At 42.9% G+C, this 25,128-nt stretch overlaps 2 protein-coding genes across 7 annotated transcripts in view; one reads left to right on the forward strand and one right to left on the reverse strand.

Annotated features, from left to right (window-relative positions):
* Positions 1-15,546, forward strand: part of GHRH (growth hormone releasing hormone) — a 32,751-nt gene extending 17,205 nt beyond the window's left edge. Inside the window, exons 1-7 of one of the 5 annotated variants that reach the window (XM_079980088.1) lie at positions 1,059-1,444; positions 8,483-8,761; positions 11,278-11,378; positions 11,941-12,069; positions 13,030-13,134; positions 14,820-14,951; positions 15,236-15,546. In XM_079980088.1, the coding sequence (XP_079836214.1) occupies positions 11,299-11,378; positions 11,941-12,069; positions 13,030-13,134; positions 14,820-14,951; positions 15,236-15,305 (516 nt within the window). In that variant the 5' untranslated portion in view covers positions 1,059-1,444; positions 8,483-8,761; positions 11,278-11,298 and the 3' untranslated portion in view covers positions 15,306-15,546. Of the gene's footprint in view, positions 1-1,058; positions 1,445-5,948; positions 6,656-7,978; positions 8,762-11,277; positions 11,379-11,940; positions 12,070-13,029; positions 13,135-14,819; positions 14,952-15,235 lie in introns of those variants that run through there. The other 4 variants (XM_079980089.1, XM_079980087.1, XM_079980090.1 and 1 more) reach the window with 4 other exon arrangements.
* A 759-nt stretch (positions 15,547-16,305) lies between these two features.
* The window catches only part of RPN2 (ribophorin II), a 29,574-nt gene continuing 20,751 nt past the window's right edge, over positions 16,306-25,128 (reverse strand). The window contains exons 13-18 of one of the 2 annotated variants that reach the window (XM_079979268.1): positions 23,652-23,738; positions 22,813-22,908; positions 21,686-21,761; positions 20,118-20,247; positions 19,008-19,094; positions 16,306-16,620 (exon numbers count right to left, since the gene is read on the reverse strand). In XM_079979268.1, the coding sequence (XP_079835394.1) occupies positions 19,043-19,094; positions 20,118-20,247; positions 21,686-21,761; positions 22,813-22,908; positions 23,652-23,738 (441 nt within the window). In that variant the 3' untranslated portion in view covers positions 16,306-16,620; positions 19,008-19,042. The remainder of the gene's footprint in view (positions 16,621-19,007; positions 19,095-20,117; positions 20,248-21,685; positions 21,762-22,812; positions 22,909-23,651; positions 23,739-25,128) is intronic. The other variant, XM_079979269.1, reaches the window with a different exon arrangement.

A 25,128-nucleotide genomic window follows, 5' to 3' on the forward strand; every position in this document is an offset into this window, starting at 1 on the left:
TAATAATAATAATAATAATAGCAGCTCAGTGGGTTAGAGCATGGTTCTGGTAACGCCAAGGGTGCAGGTTCGTTCGATCCCTGTATGGGAAAATTGCAATTTCCTGCATTGCAGAGGGTTGCACTGACTAGATGATCCTCAGGGTCCATTCTATGACACCTGAGGTTGATTTAATGCAAGCGCAGCTTGGGTGCACGGTTTGCACCAAGCTGCATGCATCGCCTAAAAACAGAAGAGCTTTTCTTTTCTCCCCCACCCCCTTTCATCGCAGGCGTGGAGCTGGAAACCTCCCCCCGCCCCCCCCCCATTCCCGTACAAAGCTCTCCTAGGCGCCCCCTAAGGCGCCTCGCCCCACTCCTTCTGCCCCACCAAAGCGTAACCCTTACCTGCCGCCCAGCCTCTGCCCCCGGAAGTGCTTCTGATCTCGCTAGGAAGCGCTTCCTGTTCCAGCGACCCTAGCAACCGCCGCGGGCGAGGCGTTGCCAAGGAGGCCGCGCCTCCCGTCCCACGGTTCAGGCTCGCTTCTCGACTGGGAAAATGCTAGCTCCTTAGGCCAAGAGCTTCTGAGCTGGTGCAGAGTGCAACTTTCGGGAACTGCAGCGCCTGATGCTTTCCCTTGACCTGAAGCTGTTTAGCCGTCAAACCTAATGGGCAGAGGCTGCTTTTGCGCTGGGGGTGCACTGCCCCGAAATCTAGACCTAGCTATGTGCAAATGTTTTAAATCTACAAACCGATCAATTAGCGAACCTAGAAGTGCAAAGATTGGGGGAGGGTGGGGAATCACTTGTCCTGGAAACAGGAACCGACCCACGTAGGAAAGCGGGATGCCCCCCTGCAAAGCTGACCTTGAAATCAAGTCAGGAGCCAGCCATTTTCTATATTTGTCAGGTGATGCTTTTGTACCTGCGACATGCCCCTATCCAGATTTATCACAGATTTATCACAGATTCGAGATTTATCACAGCTGCGTCAATGCACAAGCAGGCAGGGTGGCGTATAGACCATGTGCGAGCACTTCCCCATATATATATATATATATATATATGTGTGTGTGTGTGTGTGTGTGTGTGTGTGTTGTATTGCAATATGTTAATAGTGGTGGAAGCTAGCAAGAAGTGCACCGGGCCATTTTGAAAATTGTTTGGGAGAGGGGCAGCAAGCATTACTTGGCATCACCTTGCTGCAAAAGGACTTCTCCGTGAGCAGCTGGAAGAAACAGGATGCCAAAGGGAAGAGGCTGGCGGCATCAGGGGTTGAAGTCTGCCGCTGGTGCTATGTGGTGCCTAATGCAAATTCCTGGGAAGGTCCAGCTATCCCACAGCCACTTTGAAATATTGCTAAAAAACAAGGTGACAACATTTGTCTCAGCCACATATTGGCAAAATGTAAAGCAATAGTGATACAACTGGAATACCAACAAACTGTTAAACAGTGACATCTGCTGGTGAGTAGTGGTGGTCTTCAGATTTCAGAAAATGCTCACTGGTTTTTTCTTTCTTTCTTCATTTGAGAAAGTGGTCTCTGGTCCATGAAAGCTTATGCTGAAATCACTTTGTTAGTGTTTAAAGTACTATAAACCTTTGCTGGTTTCATTCATTTATATTTCCAATCCATGCCAGGAAAGAGATGTGTGGCAGGTGACAAGATTCAAAACAACAATTTAACTACCCTACAAAATAAAATGCAAAATATTATAGTACAGTGGTACCTTAGGTTACATATGCTTCAGGTTACACACTCCGCTAACCCAGAAATAGTGCTTCAGGTTAAGAACTTTGCTTCAGGATAAGAACAGAAATTGGGCTCTGGCGGCGCGGCAGCAGCAGGAGGCCCCATTAGCTAAAGTGGTGCTTCAGGTTAAGAACAGTTTCAGGTTAAGAACGGACCTCTGGAATGAATTAAGTTTTTAACCCGAGGTACCACTGTACTGAGTAAGAGTTGAGTGTGTCATCCTCACTCAGGCTAATCCGATCTGCTTCCATACTAGACATTTTATCCTGAATTGGTATCATTCACTCTTAAAAACACCATGCAAGTGTAGCATACTAAGATATGTGTTCAAATAGTTTAAATGTGGGAGAGTATTTGAGGATCAGTGAATTCACAGCAAGCTGAAGTCTAGGATGGTTGTGATTAAGCCTAGTAATATCCTAGACCTGTTCCATCCAGCTAATGGTGTCAGTTAGCACCATTTCCACCCCAACTGCCATTTTATGCTCACTTTAACCCACTTTGCTTCCCTTCACTTTCCATACTCCAGGCTCTCTCCACACCACTCAAAACACAAACACCAATAATTGTTTTTTTTGCAAAATTCCTTCAGCTGACCATGTTTGCATTTCCTTTTTTCCAGCAGACCCCACTGAGCTTTGAAATGAGCAAGAGAAAAACAATCTTAGATATTGTTTCAAACTAGAAAGCAACTTAAGACCAGCTCTTTGTTCCACAAACCTTATTGAAATGACAGCGCATATGCTGCTATTTTTTCCCCCATTAGGAGAGTCATTTTAAAATAAAAGTTCCAACTTTTTCATCCTCTACTGCACTTCTAGTTCCCCACCCCACCCCCACCAAGAGGCAGGATGTGGGTGATGAATTTTTAAATGTTAATTGCAGTTTCCATTTGTGTGTGCAAAAGCACATGTTTACTAATTGGATTGATAAAACTGAGGAAAAGGACAAACAGTGGAGTGGGTATAGCTATAGAGTATATGGGTTTGGGCCAAAAGCAGTACAGAAAACATTAAAGGGCCAGTTCCAGTAGTGCCAATGGCTAGGAGAAGCAGCCAGGAGCTGCTTAAATACGGTAACATTGTTGCATGCCACCCCAGTCTCTGAGCGGTGTAAGATTCCTGGAGTTCCAGGCACTTTCCCACAGTCCGTGTTTCCTTTGGAATGAGGCACAGCAGAGACTGTGGTGTCTTTATGATATACTAGTTTATTTACACATATATACAACCTGAATCTGTGATGGAGAGTTTCACAGCAATAACACCCCAAGAGGGTCTTGATCAGGCTTCCTCAACCTTGGTCCTCCTGATGTTTTTGGCCTACAACTCCCATGATCCCTAGCTAGCAGGACCAGTGGTTAGGGATGATGGGAATTGTAGTCTCAAAATATCTGGAGGGCTGAGGTTGAAGAAGCCTGGTCTTGATTCTCCAATAGCCACAGCCTTGGATTTAAGCGGAAATCAGGTGTGTCTCTGACTACCTGGCTTTTACTAGTGCTGACAGGCTGGCTGCTATGACCACCAAAATTTGCAGATTATCTCCAGTGGAATGGAATCACCAGTGAAAATGGTCAGTGGGATACTCAATGACATAAGGCTAGGACAAAACAACAACAACAAAACTAAACACTCAACATTTATTGAATTCCATATCTTCAGAATAATTTCATAAACACACACAAAGAGCCAATCAGTTAGATGACCTAAGGATAGGAAAACAAACAAACAAACAAACAAACAAACAAACAAACAAACCTTAATAACACATTCAACATTCAATGAATTTCCTATCTTATTACCATGCACAAAGGGTTGTAGAGGGTAAAATCAGGATTCAGAAATTGTTGTTGTTATATTAAATTTATATACTGCCGTTTTTCGGATGATCTCAGAGTGGTTCACAAGATAAAAAGAAAAATAAATGCAAGTTTCTTCATTAAAACCTATTACAATAAATTGAATGTTTTGGATGTATCCTAATTCATTCTTGTAAAAATCATGAAGGTCTATATTTTAACCATGTGTACATTGTGGAGTATATGATTTCCATTTTAATCTATTTGCCTATGTTAAGGAGGACCACAATAAATGATAAGAGTCTTTAATAGCATAAGCTAGGATACTAGATGATAATGTGGAATGAATGCTGAAGACGGGGGAAACTCCAGCTGAGAAGAGATTTGGGGATTTCGTTGTAGCTGCTGCTTGGAGATAAGAAGTGAGGAGCTGAAAATATTGCTAGCCTTCTGGATTGAAGCAAAGTATTATCGACCAGCATTTTATGTCCAGATTGGCTTATTGGAGTGTATAGGTGCAAGAGGAGCTAACAGGATTTAAAAAAAAAACTCTTTAAAGCATTTTTTTAAAAAAATGCAGGAGAATGAAGGCATCAAGTCTATGAGAAAATCAATATCTGAGAATTACAAGGTGTTTTCCTGGATTCTGTTCTGTGTTACTGGCTGGTTGATGTTTTGCTGTCTGCTTAGCCCCCTGGGTGAAATGCTGTTCGTGGTGTAAATTGGGGTAGCTCTAGCAACCGAGGTCTAACAGCCTCTCTCAACCTAGTGCATTCCAGATGTTTTGGGCTACAATTCCCATCAACCCTAGCCGGCATGGCCAATGGTCAAAGATGATGGGAGTTCTAGCCCAAAACATTTGGAGAGCACCAGGTTGGGGAAGGCTGGTCTAACGGCTAAGCCAGGTGCAGAAAGTAATAATAATAATAATAATTTTTTATTTATACCCCGCCCTCCCCAGCCAAGGCCGGGCTCAGAGCGGCTTACAAGCAATAATAAAAACAAGATGAATGATTACAAACTTAAAAACAAAAATAAAATACAACATTAAAATAATGGAACATTAAAATATTAAAATGTAGCCTCATCGCAGGAGAAGGAAAAGAAAAAAAAAAAAAGAGAGAGGGAGGGAGGGAGGGAATCAAATTGGCTCCAAGCCAAAGGCCAGGCGGAACAACTCTGTCTTACAGGCCCTGCGGAAAGAAATCAGATCCTGCAGGGCCCTGGTCTCATGAGGCAGACCGTTCCACCAGGCCGGAGCCAGAGTTGAAAAGGCCCTGGCTCTGGTCGAAGCCAATCTAACTTCCTTAGGGCCCAGGACCACTAGGGTGTTGTTATTTATGGATCTTGAGGCTCTCCGTGGGGCATACCAGGAGAGGTGGTCCCGTAGGTACGAGGGTCCTAGGCCGTGAAGGGCTTTAAAGGTCAAAAGCAGCACCTTAAATCTGACCCTGTACTCCACCGGGAGCCAGTGCAGCTTGAAAAGCACTGGGTGAATATGCTCCCATGGCAGAGACCCCGTGAGGAGCCTCGCTGCAGCATTCTGCACCCGCTGGAGTTTCTGGGACAGCTTCAAGGGCAGCCCCGCGTAGAGTGAATTACAGTAGTCAAGCCTGGAGATGACCGTTGCATGAATCACTGTGGCCAAGTCAGGGCGGGAAAGGTAAGGGACCAACTGCTTGATGCGGCGAAGGTGGAAAAATGTCGCCTTGGCTGTTGCTGTAACCTGCGACTCCATGGAAAGGGAGGCGTCAAGGATTACACCCAAACTCTTAACGGAAGTCAATGGCACTAATTGGGCCCCCGCAAGAGAAGGGAGTTGGTCCCTCATCCCCATGCCATCCCGACCTAGCCATAGGACCTCTGTCTTTGAAGGATTTAGTTTCAATCGGCTCCCACGAAACCATCCAGCCACAGCTTCCAAGCATCTGGTCAGTGTGTAGTAGTATAATGGAACAATTCACATGAGTTTAGGCTGCAAAGAGTGAACACTGAAAGGCATGATTAGATTCTGATTGAATCACATGCTACCAACACTAAGCCATGCACTGGCTTGGCTTGATGTAAGCAGTTAGTATAAACCGAAAAAGCTCTGAGGCAGGGCAATTAACAACAACAACGATGATGATGATGATGATGCAGTGGTACCTCTGCTTACGTATTTAATTTGTTCCGGAGGTCCGTTCTTAAACTGAAACGGTTCTTAATCTGAAGCACCACTTTAGCTAAAGGGGCCTCCCGCTGCCGCCACACAACTTCTGTTCTCATCCTGAAGCAAAGTTCTTAACCCGAGGTACTATTTCTGGGTTAGCGGAGTCTGTAACCTGAAGTGTATGTAACCCGAGGTACCACTGTAATTTATTATTTATACCCCACCCATCTGGCTTTATACCCTGCCCCAGCCACTCTGGGTGGCTTCCAACAAAATATTAAAATACAGTAACGCATCAAACATTAAAAGCTTCCCTAAAGAGGGCTGCCTTCAGATGTCTTCTAAAAGTCTGGTAGTTGTTGTTCTCTTTGACATCTGGTGGGATTGCGTTCCACAGGGCGGATGCCACTACTGAGAAGGCCCTCTGCCTGGTTCCCTGTAACTTGGCTTCTCGCAGTGAGGGAACCGCCAGAAGGTCCTCGGCGCTGGACCAAAGTGTCCGGGTAGAACAATGGGGTGGAGATGCTCCTTCAGATCTGAATCTAGAGATCTGAACATCTTGCTGCAACTCAATAGTGTAGGCAATCTCATTTGTTACTATGGTGCTGCTGGGCACTGTCTGAACATGGCGCAAACCAGCACATTTGATTGCAACCTCCTGAAGACATGTATTGGGTTGTCTGACAGTGTTGAAACCTTGCTGGTTCTTAAGTATGACCTATTGAGCATGAGCTTTGTTTTATCTGTGGGTTTGTCCCCAGTGAGGAACTTTAGATGCATTATTTGCCTGGCATACGGCTGCTGGTGTTTGCAAAGGACCAAAGTGTAAAATACTCAGCTAATGCCAGCAGGCAACAGGGGGGGAAAAATCAATAAATAAAGGAGAACCAGTGTGGTGTAACAGGTTGAGTGTTGAACTATGACCTGGGAGACCGGGGTTCAAATTCCAACTCAACAATAAAACTCAGTGGGTGACTGTAGTAATGTTGCGGCACACCCACCTTCTTCACCCATCCTACAATCCATCGGGACCCATTTCAGAGAGGGAAGGTGGTGCCACAGCATTTGCTTTTCAGGACAAAACACAACAAAAGGGATAGTTGCTGCCACCACTCCCTTGTCCGGGGATAGCCCAGAAGGTTAACCCAAGGGAGAAGGTTACCCTTCCTTGTTGCTGGCTGCTCCACCCTGCAATTGCTTCCACAAAATGCAGGCAGAAATTCAACAGGTTCCACAAATTACAGGCAGGAATTCACAGGTTCAGTAGGAGGCTAAGTGCTCAGACTTTGGATTCAGATTTTCCCCAGAAAGTCACACAGAACAAGATAGGAAAAACCTTTTTTAAAAATTTATTTAAAAAACAAGATTAAACATACTTAAAAGTAGGCACATTTCTTATATGGTTCAGACAGGAAAATAACATTGTAAAGCATCGCTAGCTAAACGTACTTACAAAAAAAACAGAACACAAGAAAAGTTAGAGCAGTTCGTAAAGTTCTCGGCTGAATCCGCATCTCAGGAAGACAATAAGAATTCTTCATCACAAAGAACATGCATATGAATGTAGCAAGACGACTGTCAGCATGGCGGTAAGCCTGACAGAAGGGTGGATGCACTGCACGCTTGCAGGCTCCTTTCCTAAGGTTTTTATCCTTTAAAACCCCATGCATAATTGGAACCCCAAGGCCAATCAGAATATCTGATTAATCCAAAATTTACCAATGGTCCTGAGCTGGGTAATAATTCAGCGGGTGACAGCTGAAGCTTGTTTGTTGTCAAGACCTTGGGATCAAAAGGTTCCTCCCAAACTTTTCAGAGACACAGCAGACCCTCCTTTCTCCTGTAATGAGGCTTGATAGCCCTTGTTCACACAGGGACGGCACTTAGTAACCAGGTGTTAAGGTAAAGGGTAAAGGGACCCCTGACAATTAGGTCCAGTCGTGGCCGACTCGGGGGTTGCGGCGCTCATCTCGTTTTATTGGCCGAACGGCCGACCTACTGATCGGCAAGTCCTAGGCTCTGTGGTTTAACCCACAGCGCCACCCACATCCCTAGGTGTTAAATCACCACTAATCAAACCAGGTGTTAAATCACCACTAATCAACTAGAAGTTTTCCTTTCTGCAGATGCATGAGATAAGTATTCACACTCCCAGAGTCAGTCAGTCTACAGTTTAAAGCAACAAGGACACATTTCCCATAAATCCTTTGGCCTTTGGTTCCCCCACAATGCTTCCTTCAGCTTGACCAAAGTTTGACTAACAAAAATCTCCTAACTTCACTACAGTGACCTTGGGCCAGTTACTATCTCTCAGCCTGACCTACCTCACAGGGTTGTTGAGAGGGGAAAATGTGGAGGGGAGAACTCTGTACACCACCTTGAGACCCAGGGAAGGAAACACGGTGTATAAATGTGAAAAATGAATAAGAAGATAGCAATGCTGATAAAGAAGAAATAATAATATTTCATGAATCTTTTAACAAGAGAGACAGGAAGTAATATTAATGGTTAACTCTTGCTCATTGTTGATCTTAAGGTGGCCATGTGTCCTACTTTAGAGAGGACAGTCCTCGGTTAGAGGACGGTCCTGACAGCTCTTCAGTTTGAAGTCTTTCCCACCACATTGTTTTTTTCTCTTTAAAGTACAGTAACTATTTCTGGATTTGTGCTTTTTATGCAAATCTGCACCCTCCTTTTTCCTTCTTTGGGTGACCTGTCAACAGTCATCCTAGTTGGCATTCAGATTGAAATGTTCATTTTAAAGAAATGCAAAGCTTATCTAATAAAGCAAATTTGTCTTTTAGTAAGCCCAGTTAGGATGCTAAACACAGCTATTTGAGTGACTGGAAGGTAATTGATTCTCTGACGTTCAGGAGCTTGCAGGTTTGATGAGGGAGTGAATATATAAAAGAGAGTGCGGCAATACCCACAACAGCTAGAGACTCGCCACTCTGGTTAGAAAAAGCTGGATAGGATTTTCTCTATTTCTTGGGACACAGCAAGAATCGGAAGTATTGTCAGGCAAGCAAGAAGGCCAAGAACAAGGTTGCAGACTTGAGAGGACCATTTTCCTGAAGGGAGCTGTAAGTTAACACTTTGTTAATGAATAGATGCTTCATGGTGGAAAAGTGAATTAACTATTCCTGTCTGCAGGATGCCTTGTATATTGATTAAGATTGCAGTCTTGCGCATGCATTCTTAGGAACAAATCTCACTGTACTCAACAGCATGTTTTTTAAAGCAAACATGCATAGGATTGGGTTGTAAATTACAGAATTTAATATTCATAACTGGACTCCAACTACGCAAATAATTCTAGGATATTTCAGAAGATTTGCAAAAGCAATCTGGACGTATACTAGACAGGTACTCTGGATATGAGTTGGAATTTATTAAGTGCTGGTAAAAAAGGAAGAAAAGAAACCTGCTGTTTAAAGCTGCCATTTACATTTTAGTTGTAATTCTTTGTCTCTGGAAAGTAAGTGGGTAAGTAATATTGTTCTAGCTACCCATTTGCTTATGGACAAAAAGAAAAGTGAGTTGCAGAGATGTCTGGTTTATTAGAGATAGAAGGCACAAGAGGAGATGGCATTTTACTGCAAAAAAACTTTCAATAGGGTAAACTTTTGAAATGTAGGCAAAAATGTGGCAGCTAAACTTTTTAAAAAATGTTTTTAACTATGCCTTTGGAATTTATTTCATTCTTAGGCAGCTATTTTGTGTATGAAGTGTTATGATGGTGTGTGCCAGGTCTTAGCCAAAGTTTACTCAGAAGCAAACTCCACTGATTTCAAATAGATTTCCTGGCAAGAAAGTATGTCTAGGACTGCAGTCTTCATCTAACATGCACAGCATATTTTTTTTTAACCCTGAAAATACTACAAGGCTAAAGGAATGCCTTACATATCTTAATCTCACAATGCTTGCATTGCTTACCATACTGATTTAGTAAAATCCATGCCATAGTCAACAGCAGTTTATCTGCTTGTCTGCCTCTGCCTACCATTTCGTTATTATCTCTACAACTAGATTCTGCTAGGGCTCACACCAATTCCAGAAGTGCTAACAAATGAACAGGAATAAATTTGTGTTTCAGGATTAAAGACTTTTGTTTTGAAAGAGGATTTAAGCTACCATAGCATCTTCGGTTTCTCAAATGACATCTTGTTGGGCTGTCAACTCAGCCCCATTCACTTAGGGAGAGAGAGATTGAAATCCTTTATTTTACCTTCTGAAACATCAGGATGCTTAGACTCAAACCTTGCCCTCCAACAGATGAGTAATGGTGATGAATAAAAGTGTTGTTACTGTTTCTACTGCTACTTCTGAAAACTTAAGAGTTTTCATGGCACCTTATGCACAGATTGGGTCCTGCCATCTTAAGTTCACCGGTACAAAATTAGGTGCTCCCAACCCATTCACAGGAAGATTAATGCGACCATAATTTTTGAACAGGGGATGTCGATGAAGGGAAATAACCGGGATGGAAAGAAACAGAAGTCTATTAGGAGTTCAGCCGTACAGCCCTGAAAATCTAAATGTTACATCCCCTGAAATGCTCACAATGGTTTTATTGTGTGAGGCTGCTTCCCCTGAGTCACTTATCTATTGGAAGCATCCGAGTTGGATGTTTCCAGACTACACAGGGTTGTAGATCAAAGGCGCAAAGAGTCATTTTGAAAATGGACTCTCTTGCCCTTTCTATTCCTCTCTACTATTGAAAGCTAGCTCAGTTGAAGCGACGGCAGTTCCAGAACAGTAGAAAAGAGATCCAGCTTGAGGCTGCACCTGTCTGCAGCTTTTCAGCTATACTGAGAAATAATAGCTCTGTATGCTTTTGTGTTTGTGTGGCAGCAACTCCCTCTATCTCTTATGTTCTGGTTGTAAGTGCTTATGTAGTCAAAACAGCCACCACCACTTACAAAAGGGAGGTATCAGCCAAGTTTGCAGAAATATAAAACACTTTTTTTTGGGGGGGGGGCGAGCCTAAGGCAGTGAAATATTGCAAAACAATTCAAGGGTACTGAGCATACTCAGTGCCCACACTGATTGTTGTAGGGTCAATACAGCGGCATCCTGCTGCAGGTCCCATTTGTATCAACATATTTCTGAAACAGGCATCCTTTTGGAACTTGTACTGTATTTTACTACAAGAGGCTACAAGAGGCTCCACAATGGGGCTTTGATTCTTCCCACTCCCTTCGTCACACAAGGGTTGGAAGACTGAATATCGGTGCTCAGCAACTGTCCTTTAGGTCATTTACTCCAAACTAAGGCTGCATACACACACAATAACTTTAAAACACATTTAGAGCGCATTTCCCTTCACAGAATTTTGGGCACTGTCATTTTTTAAGGGTTGCTTGGAGTAGTAACTCTGTGAGAGGCAAACTATGGTGCCCAGCATTATTTGATGGAAAGAACATGCTTTTAAGATTTTGTGAGTACATAGCCTAAAGCACTATTCCCACTTTATTTACCAGGGGAAAAAATGACTGCATAGCGGCTATGACTAAAATTCTGCCATGAGGCTACTTATGCTACTCTAATGAAGCCAAGTGTTCTCTCTCTCTCCCTCCCTCCCTCTATATCTTTGCAGATTGCCCCAGAAGAGTGAAGAATGCTGGACAGGGCTGTTCTCCTTCTCTTCCTCCATTTCATCATGTGTTCCCTCTCGTCTCCTCTCTACCCAGCACTCAGGTGCGCATCTTCTCTCTCACCTTCCTGCCTATCGAAAACATAGGGTTTGACTTGACCTTTGTCATTCAGTTAGTGGCCCTATCTATCTAAAAGGGCAGGTGAAGAATAGTTGAAAAGCAGCTCGTAACAAATCTACTCTCCATCTTTCTCAAAGATTACAGGCCATCAGAATTTGGTGGTCACTGCATTTTCGAAAAAGGCCTGGGTTTTTTCTTACACCACCAATATAATTCCTGAAACAGAGGTTTTTCCCTGTGATTAGGGCTATACATATGCTACCCTACAAACATTTAAGAACACAGGGAGCTAGCTGTCTTTGTTCATCTAGCCCAGCAGTCCACAATTTAACTGCTGCCTTCATTTGTATCACAAGCCTTACCAGCTTGTATATCAAGAAATGTCTCTGCCTGGTGCAACAAGATGCATAGCTGGGTTGTTGTTTTTTGCTTCTTCCACCATTGTCTGCCAATTCTCATCTCCATATACCATGCCATCAGAAACATGCGTATTGCAGTTTGGTTTTTTTTCACCATTACTTCTGCTTTCTCTTGATGTGTTTCAGATATAGTCCACTCCCCATTTCTGGCAAGGCAGTGAGCTTTCAACTGCAAGAAAGTGGTCCTGTGCAAAGCCACAACCTCTCAGTAGAGGAGCAGGAGGAGAACTTCCTCACCGACCCTGCTGAGAAAAGGTGGGTATATCAGCACCCCACGTCCAGTAGTCAAAAGTGGCAAATTAGAATATAAGACCCCCCTGCTGGATTGAAAAGGCCCATCTAGTCCAGCATTCCCATTTCAGGCAGTGGTCACTCTGCTTCTGGCAAGCTCACAAGCAGGACATGGATATGACAACCTCCCCGAAGCTGTTGCTCCCTAGAAAATGGTATATACTGGTATACTGTCTCCGAACATGAATGCTCTACAAAATAAATTTGCCTAACCTCAGCACTCAGGAGGGTGATATAGGTCAGCGGATGGACTGCTCAGTGAAAAGAACCTGCCCTGTTTATTTATTTCTTAAAATGTATATACATCTTGATTGTAAACAGACAAACACACCCCTCAAAGCTGTTTACAAAAAGAATAAACCAATGAAGTTAAAAACAATTTAAAACCTAAAAAACACTTTGAAATAAATAAGCTAAAAAACCCAATTAAAACATGTGTCAATATTGTGCATGTTTGGATAGACTTGGCTAAACAAAACCATTTTTTGCAGGCATGAAATAGTACAGTCAAGGCACCAGCCTGATGTCTATAGGAAAGTACTTCCAAATTTTGTGTGATGCCACACTAAAAGATTGATTTCTTACAAATGCAGAAAGAGTATTATGTGCCTGTGCCATTTCAAAGAGTGGGAGCTGCAACCAGTAAATCTGTGCCCTCATTCATAACCTATGTGCTGTTTCTCACTGTCTCACACAGTACACTTTGTGCTGCACCCCCAGTTCCTTCAAGCAACCTGCCAGTGCCAAGAAGCACATAGCTCCAACAGGAGTAGTTCTTAATCCACTTTAATAGCATGGGAAGCTTCCTGTTCTCAGGGACGATATATGTGAAACTGCTCTTGCCATCCAAGTAAAGGGAGGAAGCCATCATTTGCATGTTGTCCCAGGTAGGCGCGGATAAACAAAATGTCTGTGTTTTGTTAGGATGCAGCGCCATGCAGATGCAATATTTACTGATAGTTACCGCAAAGTTCGGGGTAAGATGTCAGCCCAGAAGTTATTGCAAGGCATCGTTGGGAAAAGACTTGGGTAAGTGGAACTTTATTACATATTACTTTAGTTGTAGCAGTCTGCTACATATAAGGCATAGGGTGCAAGCTGTGTGTGTTTCGATTAGGCACAGAACCTGTGATTGAAAAGCTCCTGCCTAGACATGTCCTGGCAACACAATTGGCAACAACAAGGCAGATTCATTCTTATAGTAATACGCCCATTATATTTTGAGCCACATTCAGCCCTGCACTGGAGGGAATCTCCTGTACATTTACAAAAATCTGGCAGCGTAGCCAATAGCATAAGCATAGAACTTAAGATGTAAGTCCTCCGAGTGATTTTTAACACACATGAACATTCAGTGCCAATTGCTAATGGCTTTTATTCTTGATTTGTCTCCTGCAGATAGTAAATTCCCAATATGCCCCAAAGATATTAACTGGAAAGTACACACGGGTCCCACTAACTGAACACAATGCCTTCTCAGGAAATTGTTCATTATGTGAGTGCTTGTATAATGAGTTGGCAATTTCCATTGATTCCTATGGGAAAATTTCTGATGTGTTCTTGACAATGGAAATTTGGCCCCAAAATGATGAAAAAACCTAGGAAAACTCTGAAACATTCCAAAAGGCAAAGAAACAAGGGAAAAAATGATTTAATTTTTCCCCATCTCCCTCCCTCCCACCCACCTAAGTTTTTGGCGAAACAGCTGCTGACGACTAGCAAAACACAAAAGCAAGGCTTGTTTGAGGCTGCTTATTTGTTTACAGTACTACACACAGGTCCAGCTGTTTGGATATCTTAATATTCAGTGTGTATAGTGAGGTTTGGGTACTAATTCCTTTTCTTATAATGAGCATTTGCATAGCGGGACCTGAGTGTATTATTCCTTCACAAGCCAGTAGTGCAAGTGGCCTTTCAGCTGTTGCTGGAGTCCAAGCCCCATCTATCCAAATAAGCAGAGCCAGCCCAAGACATTTTGGCACCTGAGGTGAACTACAAAATGGCACCCCCACCAAGGAAGAAGGGGTGAGTGAAGATCTATATTGGGAACAAGGGTGAGAGGAAACCAGCAGCACCTCTGATTTACCAAGAGGCCACTGTAGAGGCAGCATTGAGATCCGGTCAACAAGGGAGCATGCCACTGTTGTTGCTATTAGAAGCACCGGCAGGCAATATATGCCTTGGAAGCTCCTGTGGATCCTGCCACCTGAGGCAGTCGCCTTTTCTTGCCTTATGGATGGGCTGGCCCTGCAAATCAGCATGACCAGTGATCAGGGATGATGGAAGTTGCAGTTTAGCTATGTCTGGAGGGCTACAAGATCCCCATTCCTGCATTAGAGGAAGATACTGCTACACTTATTACACTTTAAAGCAGGGGCAGAAAACCTGTGGCCTTCTAGATGTTGCTGCACTACATCTCCCATCAACCATGACCACTGGTCATGCTGGCTGGGGTGATGGGGGTTGGAATCCAACCATATGCAGATGGTCATGGGTTCCTTCTTTCTTGCTTAAAGCACTTTTAAATCATTCTAAATCACAGCCAATCTTTCAGCTGAAAGTGTTCTCACCCTTTCTCTATGTTGGGTGGGTGTATATGAGGCAATCACATGTTATTGAAGACAGGTCAAACAACTTGTTCATGGTCAATCTGAAGTTCATAACTAAGCAGGGGCTTCAAGACCTTCCACTAATCTACATCGTGCTGATTACAGGGAAGGCAACCTGGGGGATGAGGAACACGAATTCATGACCCGGAGGCAGTCTGACAGCATCCTGATGGGCAGTCGCTATCACCAGCAGATGGTACTGAGGAATTTCTTGGGAGCCATGTTGCAGAATCAAAGGTTAGTATACAGATTCCCTTGAGTTCACGAGGTTGTAGGGAGAGTGGGAGAACAAGAGCTTTGCATGCCCAAAGAACAGGAGCTCCTAGGCCCAAAAGATCAGGTAGCAAGTGATGGAAAAGAACTCTGTCAAAAGCCTGGAAGGACATGTTACCAGTCAATAATGGTCAAGATGGGCAGGGAGTCTGAGAGCTTTGTATGCTCCTATGGCGTAATCCTGTCCCGCTGCAAACAAAATGGTTTACATTACATTAAGTTGTTTTATTTCTATTTCCCCACCTCAGGTCTCAAGATATCAATGATGACCACTTGGAAGATTTTGTCAGTGTCCTAACCAAGCTAATGGAACTGTAAATAAGCTTTGTCCTGCTTCATTCTGGTCAGTGCCACTCCCGGAGCACCCTGCTCTTCTTTCTGCTTCTGAAGCAGTACAAAGAAACAGACATATTACTATGTGCACCAATACTGTCCAGAATGCCATCAGGAAAACAAAGTGTGAGGGACTTCTGTTCCCTGTGCTTACTACAGTTTGACTGTTGAATATGTAGCCTCACTTCAGTTTGAAAATAAATGCCCCTGATGCATAGCAATCATATATATATCCAAACTCTTTTTTTCCTATACAGAATTACTGCATAAAGGCACAGAGTTGTGTGGTATCAAATATTAGCCATGGGGGCCTCTGCCAATGAATTAATTGGGAACTGACCTTGGGGTTCACTGGAAAGCATATGACTGACTTCTGATTTCAGGACCATGGACAGCTTTTACCCAGCACTATGTGCTGCTGCTAGAAATAAAGGGAACATCAACCAACCAAATGACTACAGCCAAAACAATGTTGGAAGTGCAACAAAATAATTCTGAAAATGCAGAAAGCCAAACCTTGGAATATAAGGGAAATTAACTGCACCATCAGAAATGATCAGGGAGGAAAGGCTTAGGAGACCAAAAAGGAACACACATGCAAGGAAAGTGGTAAAAAGTAGAAAAAGCACTTTCATCTAGATTGCCATAACTACTGCAAAGGCCAGGGCTGCTATCCGGAGAATTCTTTCAAATACGCACAAAAAGTGTGCCCAGATATAATAGGGCAGGGACTGGGAAACTTTTTGAACCTGAGGGCTGTGCATCAGTGGTAGGTGGAGCAACAAATGTGTATTTTACCTTTGCACAGAACTCTCTATTCTCCATACAGGCAAGCAAAAGGCATTATCAGAGTTCAAAAGGACACATTTCAGCCAGTGGCTTGGGGAGGGTGTGTGGGTGGGGAGAGTCCAAACAACCAAGTGGCCTGTACAGACACAAGTCATAAGCCAGGCTGCACATCTGCAAACCCCTCACAAATTTACAGTTCATTTTGTCTCATCCTCTTTATTCAATAAAGGAGACAATAGGAAAACAAATTCTTGGAGCCTGACAGTTTCTAAAATCCTTGGTGGCAGGCAGGTGTTTATGCCATAACTCAAAGCACTTAAACAGTCAGTTAAATACAAAATGTGGGGAATTTTTTTTTCTTAAAAAAACAAAAACAAAAAAATCCAACAAAAATCTTTTCCGTATTAGAGGCAATTCTTTTCTGTATTTTAAACTCTTCTTCGGCTCCTTCCCTCTGGAGCTCAAACTGGATTTCTTTCAAGTTTTTCTTTTCTTCTTGCATCAGTGAGTTCTGGAAGGACACACAGAAAACTTGCAAAATTAAAAATGCAGATGCAGAATAACAATTCCATGTATTAAGTAGATGCCCTCCTTTTTTGGCACAGTGAATATATAAATTTAGCATCGTAATGAAAATTATGAAGCCTGATTCAGGGATGGCCAAAAGCTTGAAGAATGCACAAAACATGCACTAAAATGGTGTTTACGGTAAAACATGTAAATTGTTATAGCCCAGTCTATGGATGCTTATTCAGATGTCAGCTCCTTCTGTATTTAATGGGTATTCCAACTAAGTGTGCACAGAATGGCAGCCAATATTGAGTTATTAAAACTTAACTATTAGGACAAAATAAGGCAAAAACTGGTTTTTACTGATCAATATGAACTGACCATTATCTTTCTGAGCCCCAAGTGGTATAGTATAAAGTACATAAAGAACACCTGCATCTAAAGGATGAGGGTGATGGGTTACTAAGATAGCAAGGCTCTAAATTCTGAAATCCAACATGCAATGCCCCTGGACAATGGAAATAGGAATAACACACATATAGATGCATTTCTGATGCATTAAAATGTTGCTGGCAAGAAAAAACACCCATGCAAATATCTGCTCTTAGCTATGGCCCAGAGCATAATACTGAAAGCAACACGGTTTCTTAGGTATTCAGTAAGATTGGGATACTTCTCTCCTGGTAGCTTCATGTCTTTCCTTTGGCAAGTGAAGGGTGCTGCTTTCACAGTATATTCAACAGAATGATAATAGTAACCCTAATTTTGTAATACAAGAGATTATCATCACCCCTCCCCAAAATATATACATGGAGGATTGTAGCTAAGGCCACGTAGCATATTTGGGCCCATACGTTCTTGAAAACTTAAGAAGGGACAACTTCTGTGAAACAACTTCTTAAGCACCTGTGCTTTCAGTATGTGGACTTAGGAGCAAAACCCAGAATTTACAAGAATATTTGCTTACATTATAAAGCAAAGGAGAATAAATGGCCTGTACATTCCTAAGTTTTATATCCACAATGTAGATTGGCTTCAAAATATTTCATCCATGTTGGCACCCTGTGTCACCACAGAATCTGAGAAGCGGTGTTGAATTTGGCATCTTGAAAAAATCTTTCATTCTCAAAGAAAAACCTTTCTAGCCCTCATTGCTATATTAAAAAAAGAACTTTGAAATATGTGGGCTGGTCAAAACATGGAAACTTATAAGACAGCTTTCAGTGCTCGAAGTTTCACTGCCCTGTACAGTTCTCACACTCTGTTCTATTACCCATTATCATTTCTATCTGATCTGCCTCCAGCCAACATACCATATTCTTTCAAAAACAAATCCGAGCAGCAAAATTATTATTTATTTGACTGGTACAACTTATTCTGATTACAGAATGAGGAGGGGTTTTTTTTAAGCAAAGAGGGTGAGTATTTTGGCACCTAGCTTTCAGCTTCTAAGCTATTATATGCTTAGAAGGCTCTCCAAGTTCCTTTTCCCAGACCAGGCAGAATGAATGGATAAAATATGAGAAATGAAGGTGTTACACACATGCAGAGGGGGAAAAAACCAAATAGTGTGCCAGCCCGTCCAATTTCACATAGTATCTCAGGGCAGAGATGGGACATATCCGCCACATGAAAACAATATTGGATTTGTGAGACTTTGTGGTCAATCCAGACTCAAGCTTCCAAGTGTCTCAACTGTTCAAAGCCACAGGTATGCAATCTAAATAAATATGAATATTCTTTACTTCTGCGAAGTACTTTACTTCTGGCAGATGGAGCCACAGCTATCCTGATGGGAGATTGCCTGGGAACCACATGTACATCCCCCTGGGCTCCAGGATGGAAGAAAGGTGGAATATAAATACATGAAATTTAAATGAAATAATAAAATAAATCTGGTATCTGCCTGACTGGAAAAGTAGAAGGGGAAACAATATGTGGGATACTGGGCAATTGTGTGTGTGTGGTGGAATCAAGGATGACTGTTCTGCAGACCTTTAGGTGAAATCCTGTGCTGCTGGACCTAGTTACTGATGCAACACACAGGTATGATACTAAAAAGGTAGTTTAAGTCAGATCTGCAATTCAGTAGATCACTTGAGCCTCCTCAGTCCACAAGCAAGGATGCTTGTGTAAGATGGCCATTAAGACATTTACGCAGGCTTGGAACACAACCAAGGTATCAAGGAGGAATCTGAATGGTGAGATGATAACTTGTAAATGAAACTTAATTTAAAAAATCTGCCCCTTGCCAGGTTCTAAGGCATACAAGGTGGGTGGAAAGAGGTTTCAGGTGAGGTTATCTTGGCTCAGGTAGAGGCGGCTGACGAGCATGAAATGGAAGCAGCTAGTATGGCTGGGCAACAGGCAACATCCAAGGACCCTTACTTCTAGGAAGAGCTGGTCACTAGCACAACCCCCTTTTACCGCAGCGTTCTATACTTTGCCAACCTACTGCTCTGTTCTGCAGCGATCCTGCCAAAAGGAGAGATGGGGAAAAGGTTCAGAGAGGACAGTAAAGGCAAGGACAGCAACGATGCTCAAGGAACAGACAACACAGAGAAAAGAGAAGCATGCAGGCAGCAAAACCAGGCCTTCCAGAAACTCTACTGAGATATGGGTGAGCATCGAGGACTGCCACCCTTTTGCGACATGTTCAAAGAGAATGCTTGCCCACAGACATGGGTTCAGGTGACGCTGGCCTGGGCAAAGCCATGTAGATAGCAGTTTTACTACATGGACTTTTATTAGACATTTGAGGATAAACTGAATTCTTTTATCTGTGTTGACAGCTAAATAACTATTTTAAGTTTTTAATAAAGAAAGGAATTGCAAACTTGATGCACCATCAAAACATGCCCAAAGCATTTTGATTATCCTTTCGAGCTACTAGAAGCCCTGGAAGAAACAAAACAGAAACTTAGGCCTGCTTTTACTTTTTTACTACCTTCACCACCACAGGAAGCCAACTGAAACTACATCTGCAAGCTGTTTTGTCTGTGTCAGCTTTGCTGTGCTGATTGAACTCGACTGGTTTCCCTCCGCACCATCCCTGACAACATTTGATGGCCACATGGAAGCCAGTACGACATGTTGAAGTGGAAACACCCAAAATGGCTTACCAGGCTGAGAAGCAGTTTCTAGCTGACTCCATGCCTGCAGTGCAGAAAGGTCCCCTTCTGCATTTCTCTCAGTCTCCATAATAAATGCTTATAAGACAAGGTAGCAGTTCCTGGTTCATTTATACAACATTAGGATATCCTAAGTCAGAGGTGGCTACTCTGTGGCCCTGCAGAAGCCCTCCATTAATTACTGACATCACAAGCCAGTATGGCAGACAGACAGCTCTACCCATATTCTATCACTTAAGAATGTCAGCTCAATGTTCAGCTCTGGACTTCTTCCTAACACCCCACATTTAAATGATTGGTCTGCTACTCAGCCAAGCTCTCTTCAAGGAGACAGGCTCTGTTGTAACCCCCACTTTGGTCGCCTTACCTTTTAACTGCTTTATGAGCCAACATTCTGTTGCCTGCTAGGAAAGTGAGGCTTCCGAGGATAGCCAGATACTTCAGGGTCTGAAACATGTTGAGTTGAGTCCAGTACACGTACATGAGCCCCAACATTGCTAGGAAAAGGCAAGGCATAGTGGGTGAGATTAAATTTGAAAAGGAGGTACATAATAAAAATCCACAGCAATGGGCAGCATACGACTGCATATTAATTCCCAGTGACTGGGTATTCCTGTCAGTGTCTAGACCCTTGGAAAGGAAGACAATAATAAGCCTAAATATTGAGAAAAGTGCTAAGACCCCAAACCAACATCGCAAGCTGTCTAAACAACCCTCTATGCTTCTTACAGTAGACAGGTAACCAACATCCCTGCATGTATATGGAAGAACCAAGAACTCTAGACTAGAAAAAATGAGTCAGACGCTATAATGAAACTTGCTACAGCTGATGCATAGACATATTGAAATTAATGGACCTAACTTAAGTCATGTTCATTAATTTCAATTAGTTTTACTCTTGAGTAATAATTAGTTGACTAGCACCCGCTGACTGACCAGGAGGAATTCAACACAGCACTATGGCAATTATTCCACAAGCGCATGTAGTTCAGCTTGCCAGACAGAACAATCCCCCTTCTCCTCCCTCTGGAGGGTTCTTCTGACCCCAACCCGAGGCAATCAGGTAGGGAGTGGGGGAGCCCTGTTGCAGTAGCAGAAGCCCTTGCATGAGCTACCACTAACAGAATGAATCCAACCCAGAATTTCTAAAATAGTGGCACTGCTTTTTCATTTCACCAGAAAAATATGAAGTGACGTAGAATGTTAAAAGGAGTTTCCCCAGGATTTTAAAGGACAGTATGCCTCTCAGGAACACCAGGAATTACAAATACATGTTTCTTTATTTATTAATTACCCACCTTTCACCATAAGGTCTCAAGCGTGGATTACAACAATTTTAAAATATAGTATTAAAACCAGTTTAAAACAAATTATAGTAAAGAGAAAAGGGTAGGTACATATTTGTGTGTGTGTGTGTGTGTGTGTGTGTGTGTGTGTGTTTGTGTATCAGGTGCCAAAGCCATGTCCTGTAAAGGCAAAGCAATGTTCTCCGAAATAAGTTGCAAAGAGGCAACTGTCCTCTTTAGGCAAATAAGTGATGCTAGAAATTGGCTACAGAGAACCTAAGCTTTGGCACTGAACAAGGAGCATAAAGATAACTTAATGTTTTAAATAAAGGGATATAAGGAGGCATCCCTCAAGCCTCTCTTGCCAGAATTGTGGGCAGACCAAAGGATAAACAACTGAAATGAAAACTCTGAAAGCGCTGTGCTATCAAATGCATCTAAATGGAAGCAAGAGAAGCCCAGTCTAATGACAGCTGTTAAAAATGATGGGTGACACGTGTTTCTGAAAGACTGGAGGAAGGGGGGGGAGGAATGAAGCGCTATTATGCCCATTATCGCTAATAGGTTGTGAGGCACTTTGTCATCAGGCTCCTGCCTGCAAAGCCTACGTGGAAAAGGATAAATAGGGAGGAATTTCTCTGGCACTTACTTGCATGACCCAGGTGAAAGATAATGGTGCTTGGAGCAAAGCTGAAGTTGGAAATGTTGGCTCCGATCTTTATCCACTGAAAAGGTACAGAACATACTTTAGACAAAAAGCCCTGAGGACAACCAAATCCAGATCGTACCGACCTTTTCCGAAACAAAATTGACCTTCAGAAATGCTTCAAATTATATAGCGTGTGTGCAAATGCTCACCCTCCAACACATTAGATTTTTCAATTTCACTCAGAAAATAGCATTTGTTTAAGATATGTGGCCCAGCATTCAAATAATAATAATAATAATAATAATAATAATAATAATTTATTTATACCCCGCCCATCTGGCTGGGCCTCCCCAGCCACTCTGGGCGGCTTCCATAGAAACCAAAAATACAGTAAAATATCACACGTTAAAAACTTCCCTGAACAGGGCTGCCTTAAGATGTCTTCTGAATGTCAGGTAGTTGTTTATCGCTTTGACATCTGCTGGAAGGGCGTTCCACAGGGTGGGTGCCACTACCGAGAAGGCCCTCTGCCTGGTTCCCTGTAGCTTTGCTTCTCGCAATGAGGGAACCGCCAGAAGGCCCTCGGCGCTGGACCTCAGCGTCCGGGCAGAATGATGGGGGTGGAGACGCTCCTTCAGGTATACTGGACCGAGGCCGTCAAACATCTAATTAATCACCACGTAAGTCTGGGGTCTCCCATATGGAGGCAGAAATTTGGGAATGTAGAGATTTAGCCAGATGATCCTCAGGGTCCCTTTCCAACACTACAATTCTATGATTCCAACAGAGCTATATATGGGGGATAGATTTACTGTAGATATGTAAGGTGGTGATTTAGATATACAACCTGATGCTCTGCAGATCACTACACAGCCTGTCACTCCTGACTACTGGCCACGCTTGCTGAGTGTGATGGGAGCTGTAGCCCAAATAATATGGAGGGCACCAGATTGGGCATGGCTGAGTTTGCAGCGTTACTGGGCAGCGAGCACTAGGACACACTGCAAAAAATGCTGGCACTGCCCCTTGAATATCTTGCCATAGAGTTGCACTACCTGTGTTAGAAGCTGAGGAGGTGGTATCAGTTGTCTGAAGGCTATACATTGGTCTAGATATGAGAAACTTACCAGAATAAAGAGCAAAAGCAGTGGGGAGAGTATCATGGCTGTGAATGTGTTGGACACCACGGTGGGAGGCCTCTTCTCAGGTTCTCTGAACAGGTGCTATAAAGAGGAGTTCATGGATAAAATGTGTAAGAAGGGTAACCCTGGAACCAGGACATCCACCCACATCAAAATGATACATTCTGGAATCTACACTGTTGCACATTAAAGCTGGGGCTTCTGTAGTCTGCTGAGTGACATAGGAGCCTCTCTTCCTCTTGAGGTGGCTCTCTCCTTTGTGTGTCATCTTCTGACAGGGACCTACTAGACATCATCCTAACGCACTTCCCAATGCAAATTTTGGAGGCTGTCCAGGAGATGAGTGTGCAAGACATTTCTGGATAAAATTAGTTTTCTTTTGCCTCTGCATGGCAGAGAATAATGCAAGCTTAAAGCAAGTGGGAAGTGCCTCAGTGCCCCAGAAATGGATTATATGGACGTGTGTTAACACCTGAGGCAGGAGGGAGGACAAGAAGACGGACAGACAGCACAATTATGCCGACTCAGCATGAAAACCAAGTTCTACAAACACAACATTTAAAAGGGCAGATTCAACTAAGGCTAGAGGACTTTTAAAACAACTGCTGGAACAGCTAAAAACAAAACATACAAGTAGAGCAGCAATGGGTCACCTGAGACCCTCCAGATGTTGCTGGACTATAATTTCCATCATCCCTGCTCACTGGCCATACTGGCTGGGGGTGATGGGACTTGGGAGTCCAACAATACCTGAAGGGCCACAGGTTCCCCATCCTAGATAGAGAAATACAGCCAACTTATCACCTGGCTTCTAAATGCTGTACCTGTATCTCCGGCTTGGGAGTGAAAAGACTCTTTGACTGGACTGTGGCTGGAGCATCTTCTTCCGGGAACTTGATGACAACATCAGCCTATGCGCATATATAAGCGGAATTACTAGATGAAGATTTACACCTCATGGAGAACATATGATACTAACGTAGCTTAATTTGCAAAAAAGAACTTTCCTTCACATTCTAAGTACAGTGGTACCTCTGGTTACGTACTTAATTCGTTCCGGAGGTCTGTTCTTAACCTGAAACTGTTCTTAACCTGAAGCACCACTTTAGCTAATGGGGCCTCCCGCTGCTGAGGCGCCACCGGAGCACAATTTCTGTTCTCATCCTGAAGCAAAGTTCTTAACCAGAGGTACTATTTCTGGGTTAGCGGAGTCTGTAACCTGAAGCGTATGTAATCTGAAACGTATGTAACCCGAGGTACCACTGTAGATTAAAATAGTTCTTCCATAAACAATGAGATTGAATTGTGAGTTCGCCAAACCCAACCCACCTGGTTACATTCATATACTTGTTAAAACTACACAAGTAAAAACATTCAATGTGTATTCATTCTGTTAATAGGTAAGGGCAAATTTAAAGAGTCTTGGAAGTTATTCTATTTTGTGCATGCAGATAAAACCAAAGGAAACAGGAAGTTCTGCATAAAGTTAAAACATTACAGCTTTCCAGCTCACATTGAAGGTGGCAACCTCTCTCAATAGAATTTAACCTGAGAGCGTTGGATCTGGCTAGATGCAATTTCATGATGAGGATTTGCACCAGACCAACTTTCAAGGCCGGAAGGAGTAACTCTTCAACAACTTCACAACAGGGAATATCATAACACTGTGATTTTTTAAAAGGGTCAGGACAGATTAGGTAACCAAGTGGTTACTAGGTACACCAGGCTTCCTCAACCTCAGCCCTCCAGATGTTTTTGGCCTACCATGATCCCTAGCTAGCAGGACCAGTGGTCAGAGATGATGGGAATTGTAGTCTCAAAACATCTGGAGGGCCAAGGTTGAGGAAGCCTGGGGTACACAGTCAAAATACATTAACCTAAATGAAGTTACCTCATTGTATTTTTTTTTTTTAAATTCTCTTTTTCATCCAAGCAAGTTAAAGCAAAGGAAAACACCTTTGTTTTTTGCGTGCAAAAGAAATAAAGGACAAGCTCAAGGCTTAGAATAGACCAGTAGTAACTTCCATTAGCAGCTGTGAGCAGACAACTGTGATTAGGTTTGGGGGATAAAATAAAGTATGCATATGGCAGAGACACCTCAAGTTACATCACTGCACTATTTGAGGTAGCTTGTTAATAAGCACACTGCATCCCAACAGAGGAATGGTTTCAATTTCTGTTTGCCCGCCCTTTATATGCAGAAAAACCATGCAGCAATCTGTTTTATTTGTGTCTGAGACAAGCTGGTTCCTTGAAATTCCACCTGATATGGCGATCCATCTGCCAATCATTGCAGCTACT

This window comes from Podarcis cretensis, assembly GCF_951804945.1.
Source record: "Podarcis cretensis genome assembly, chromosome: 6".
NCBI lineage: Eukaryota > Metazoa > Chordata > Lepidosauria > Squamata > Lacertidae > Podarcis > Podarcis cretensis.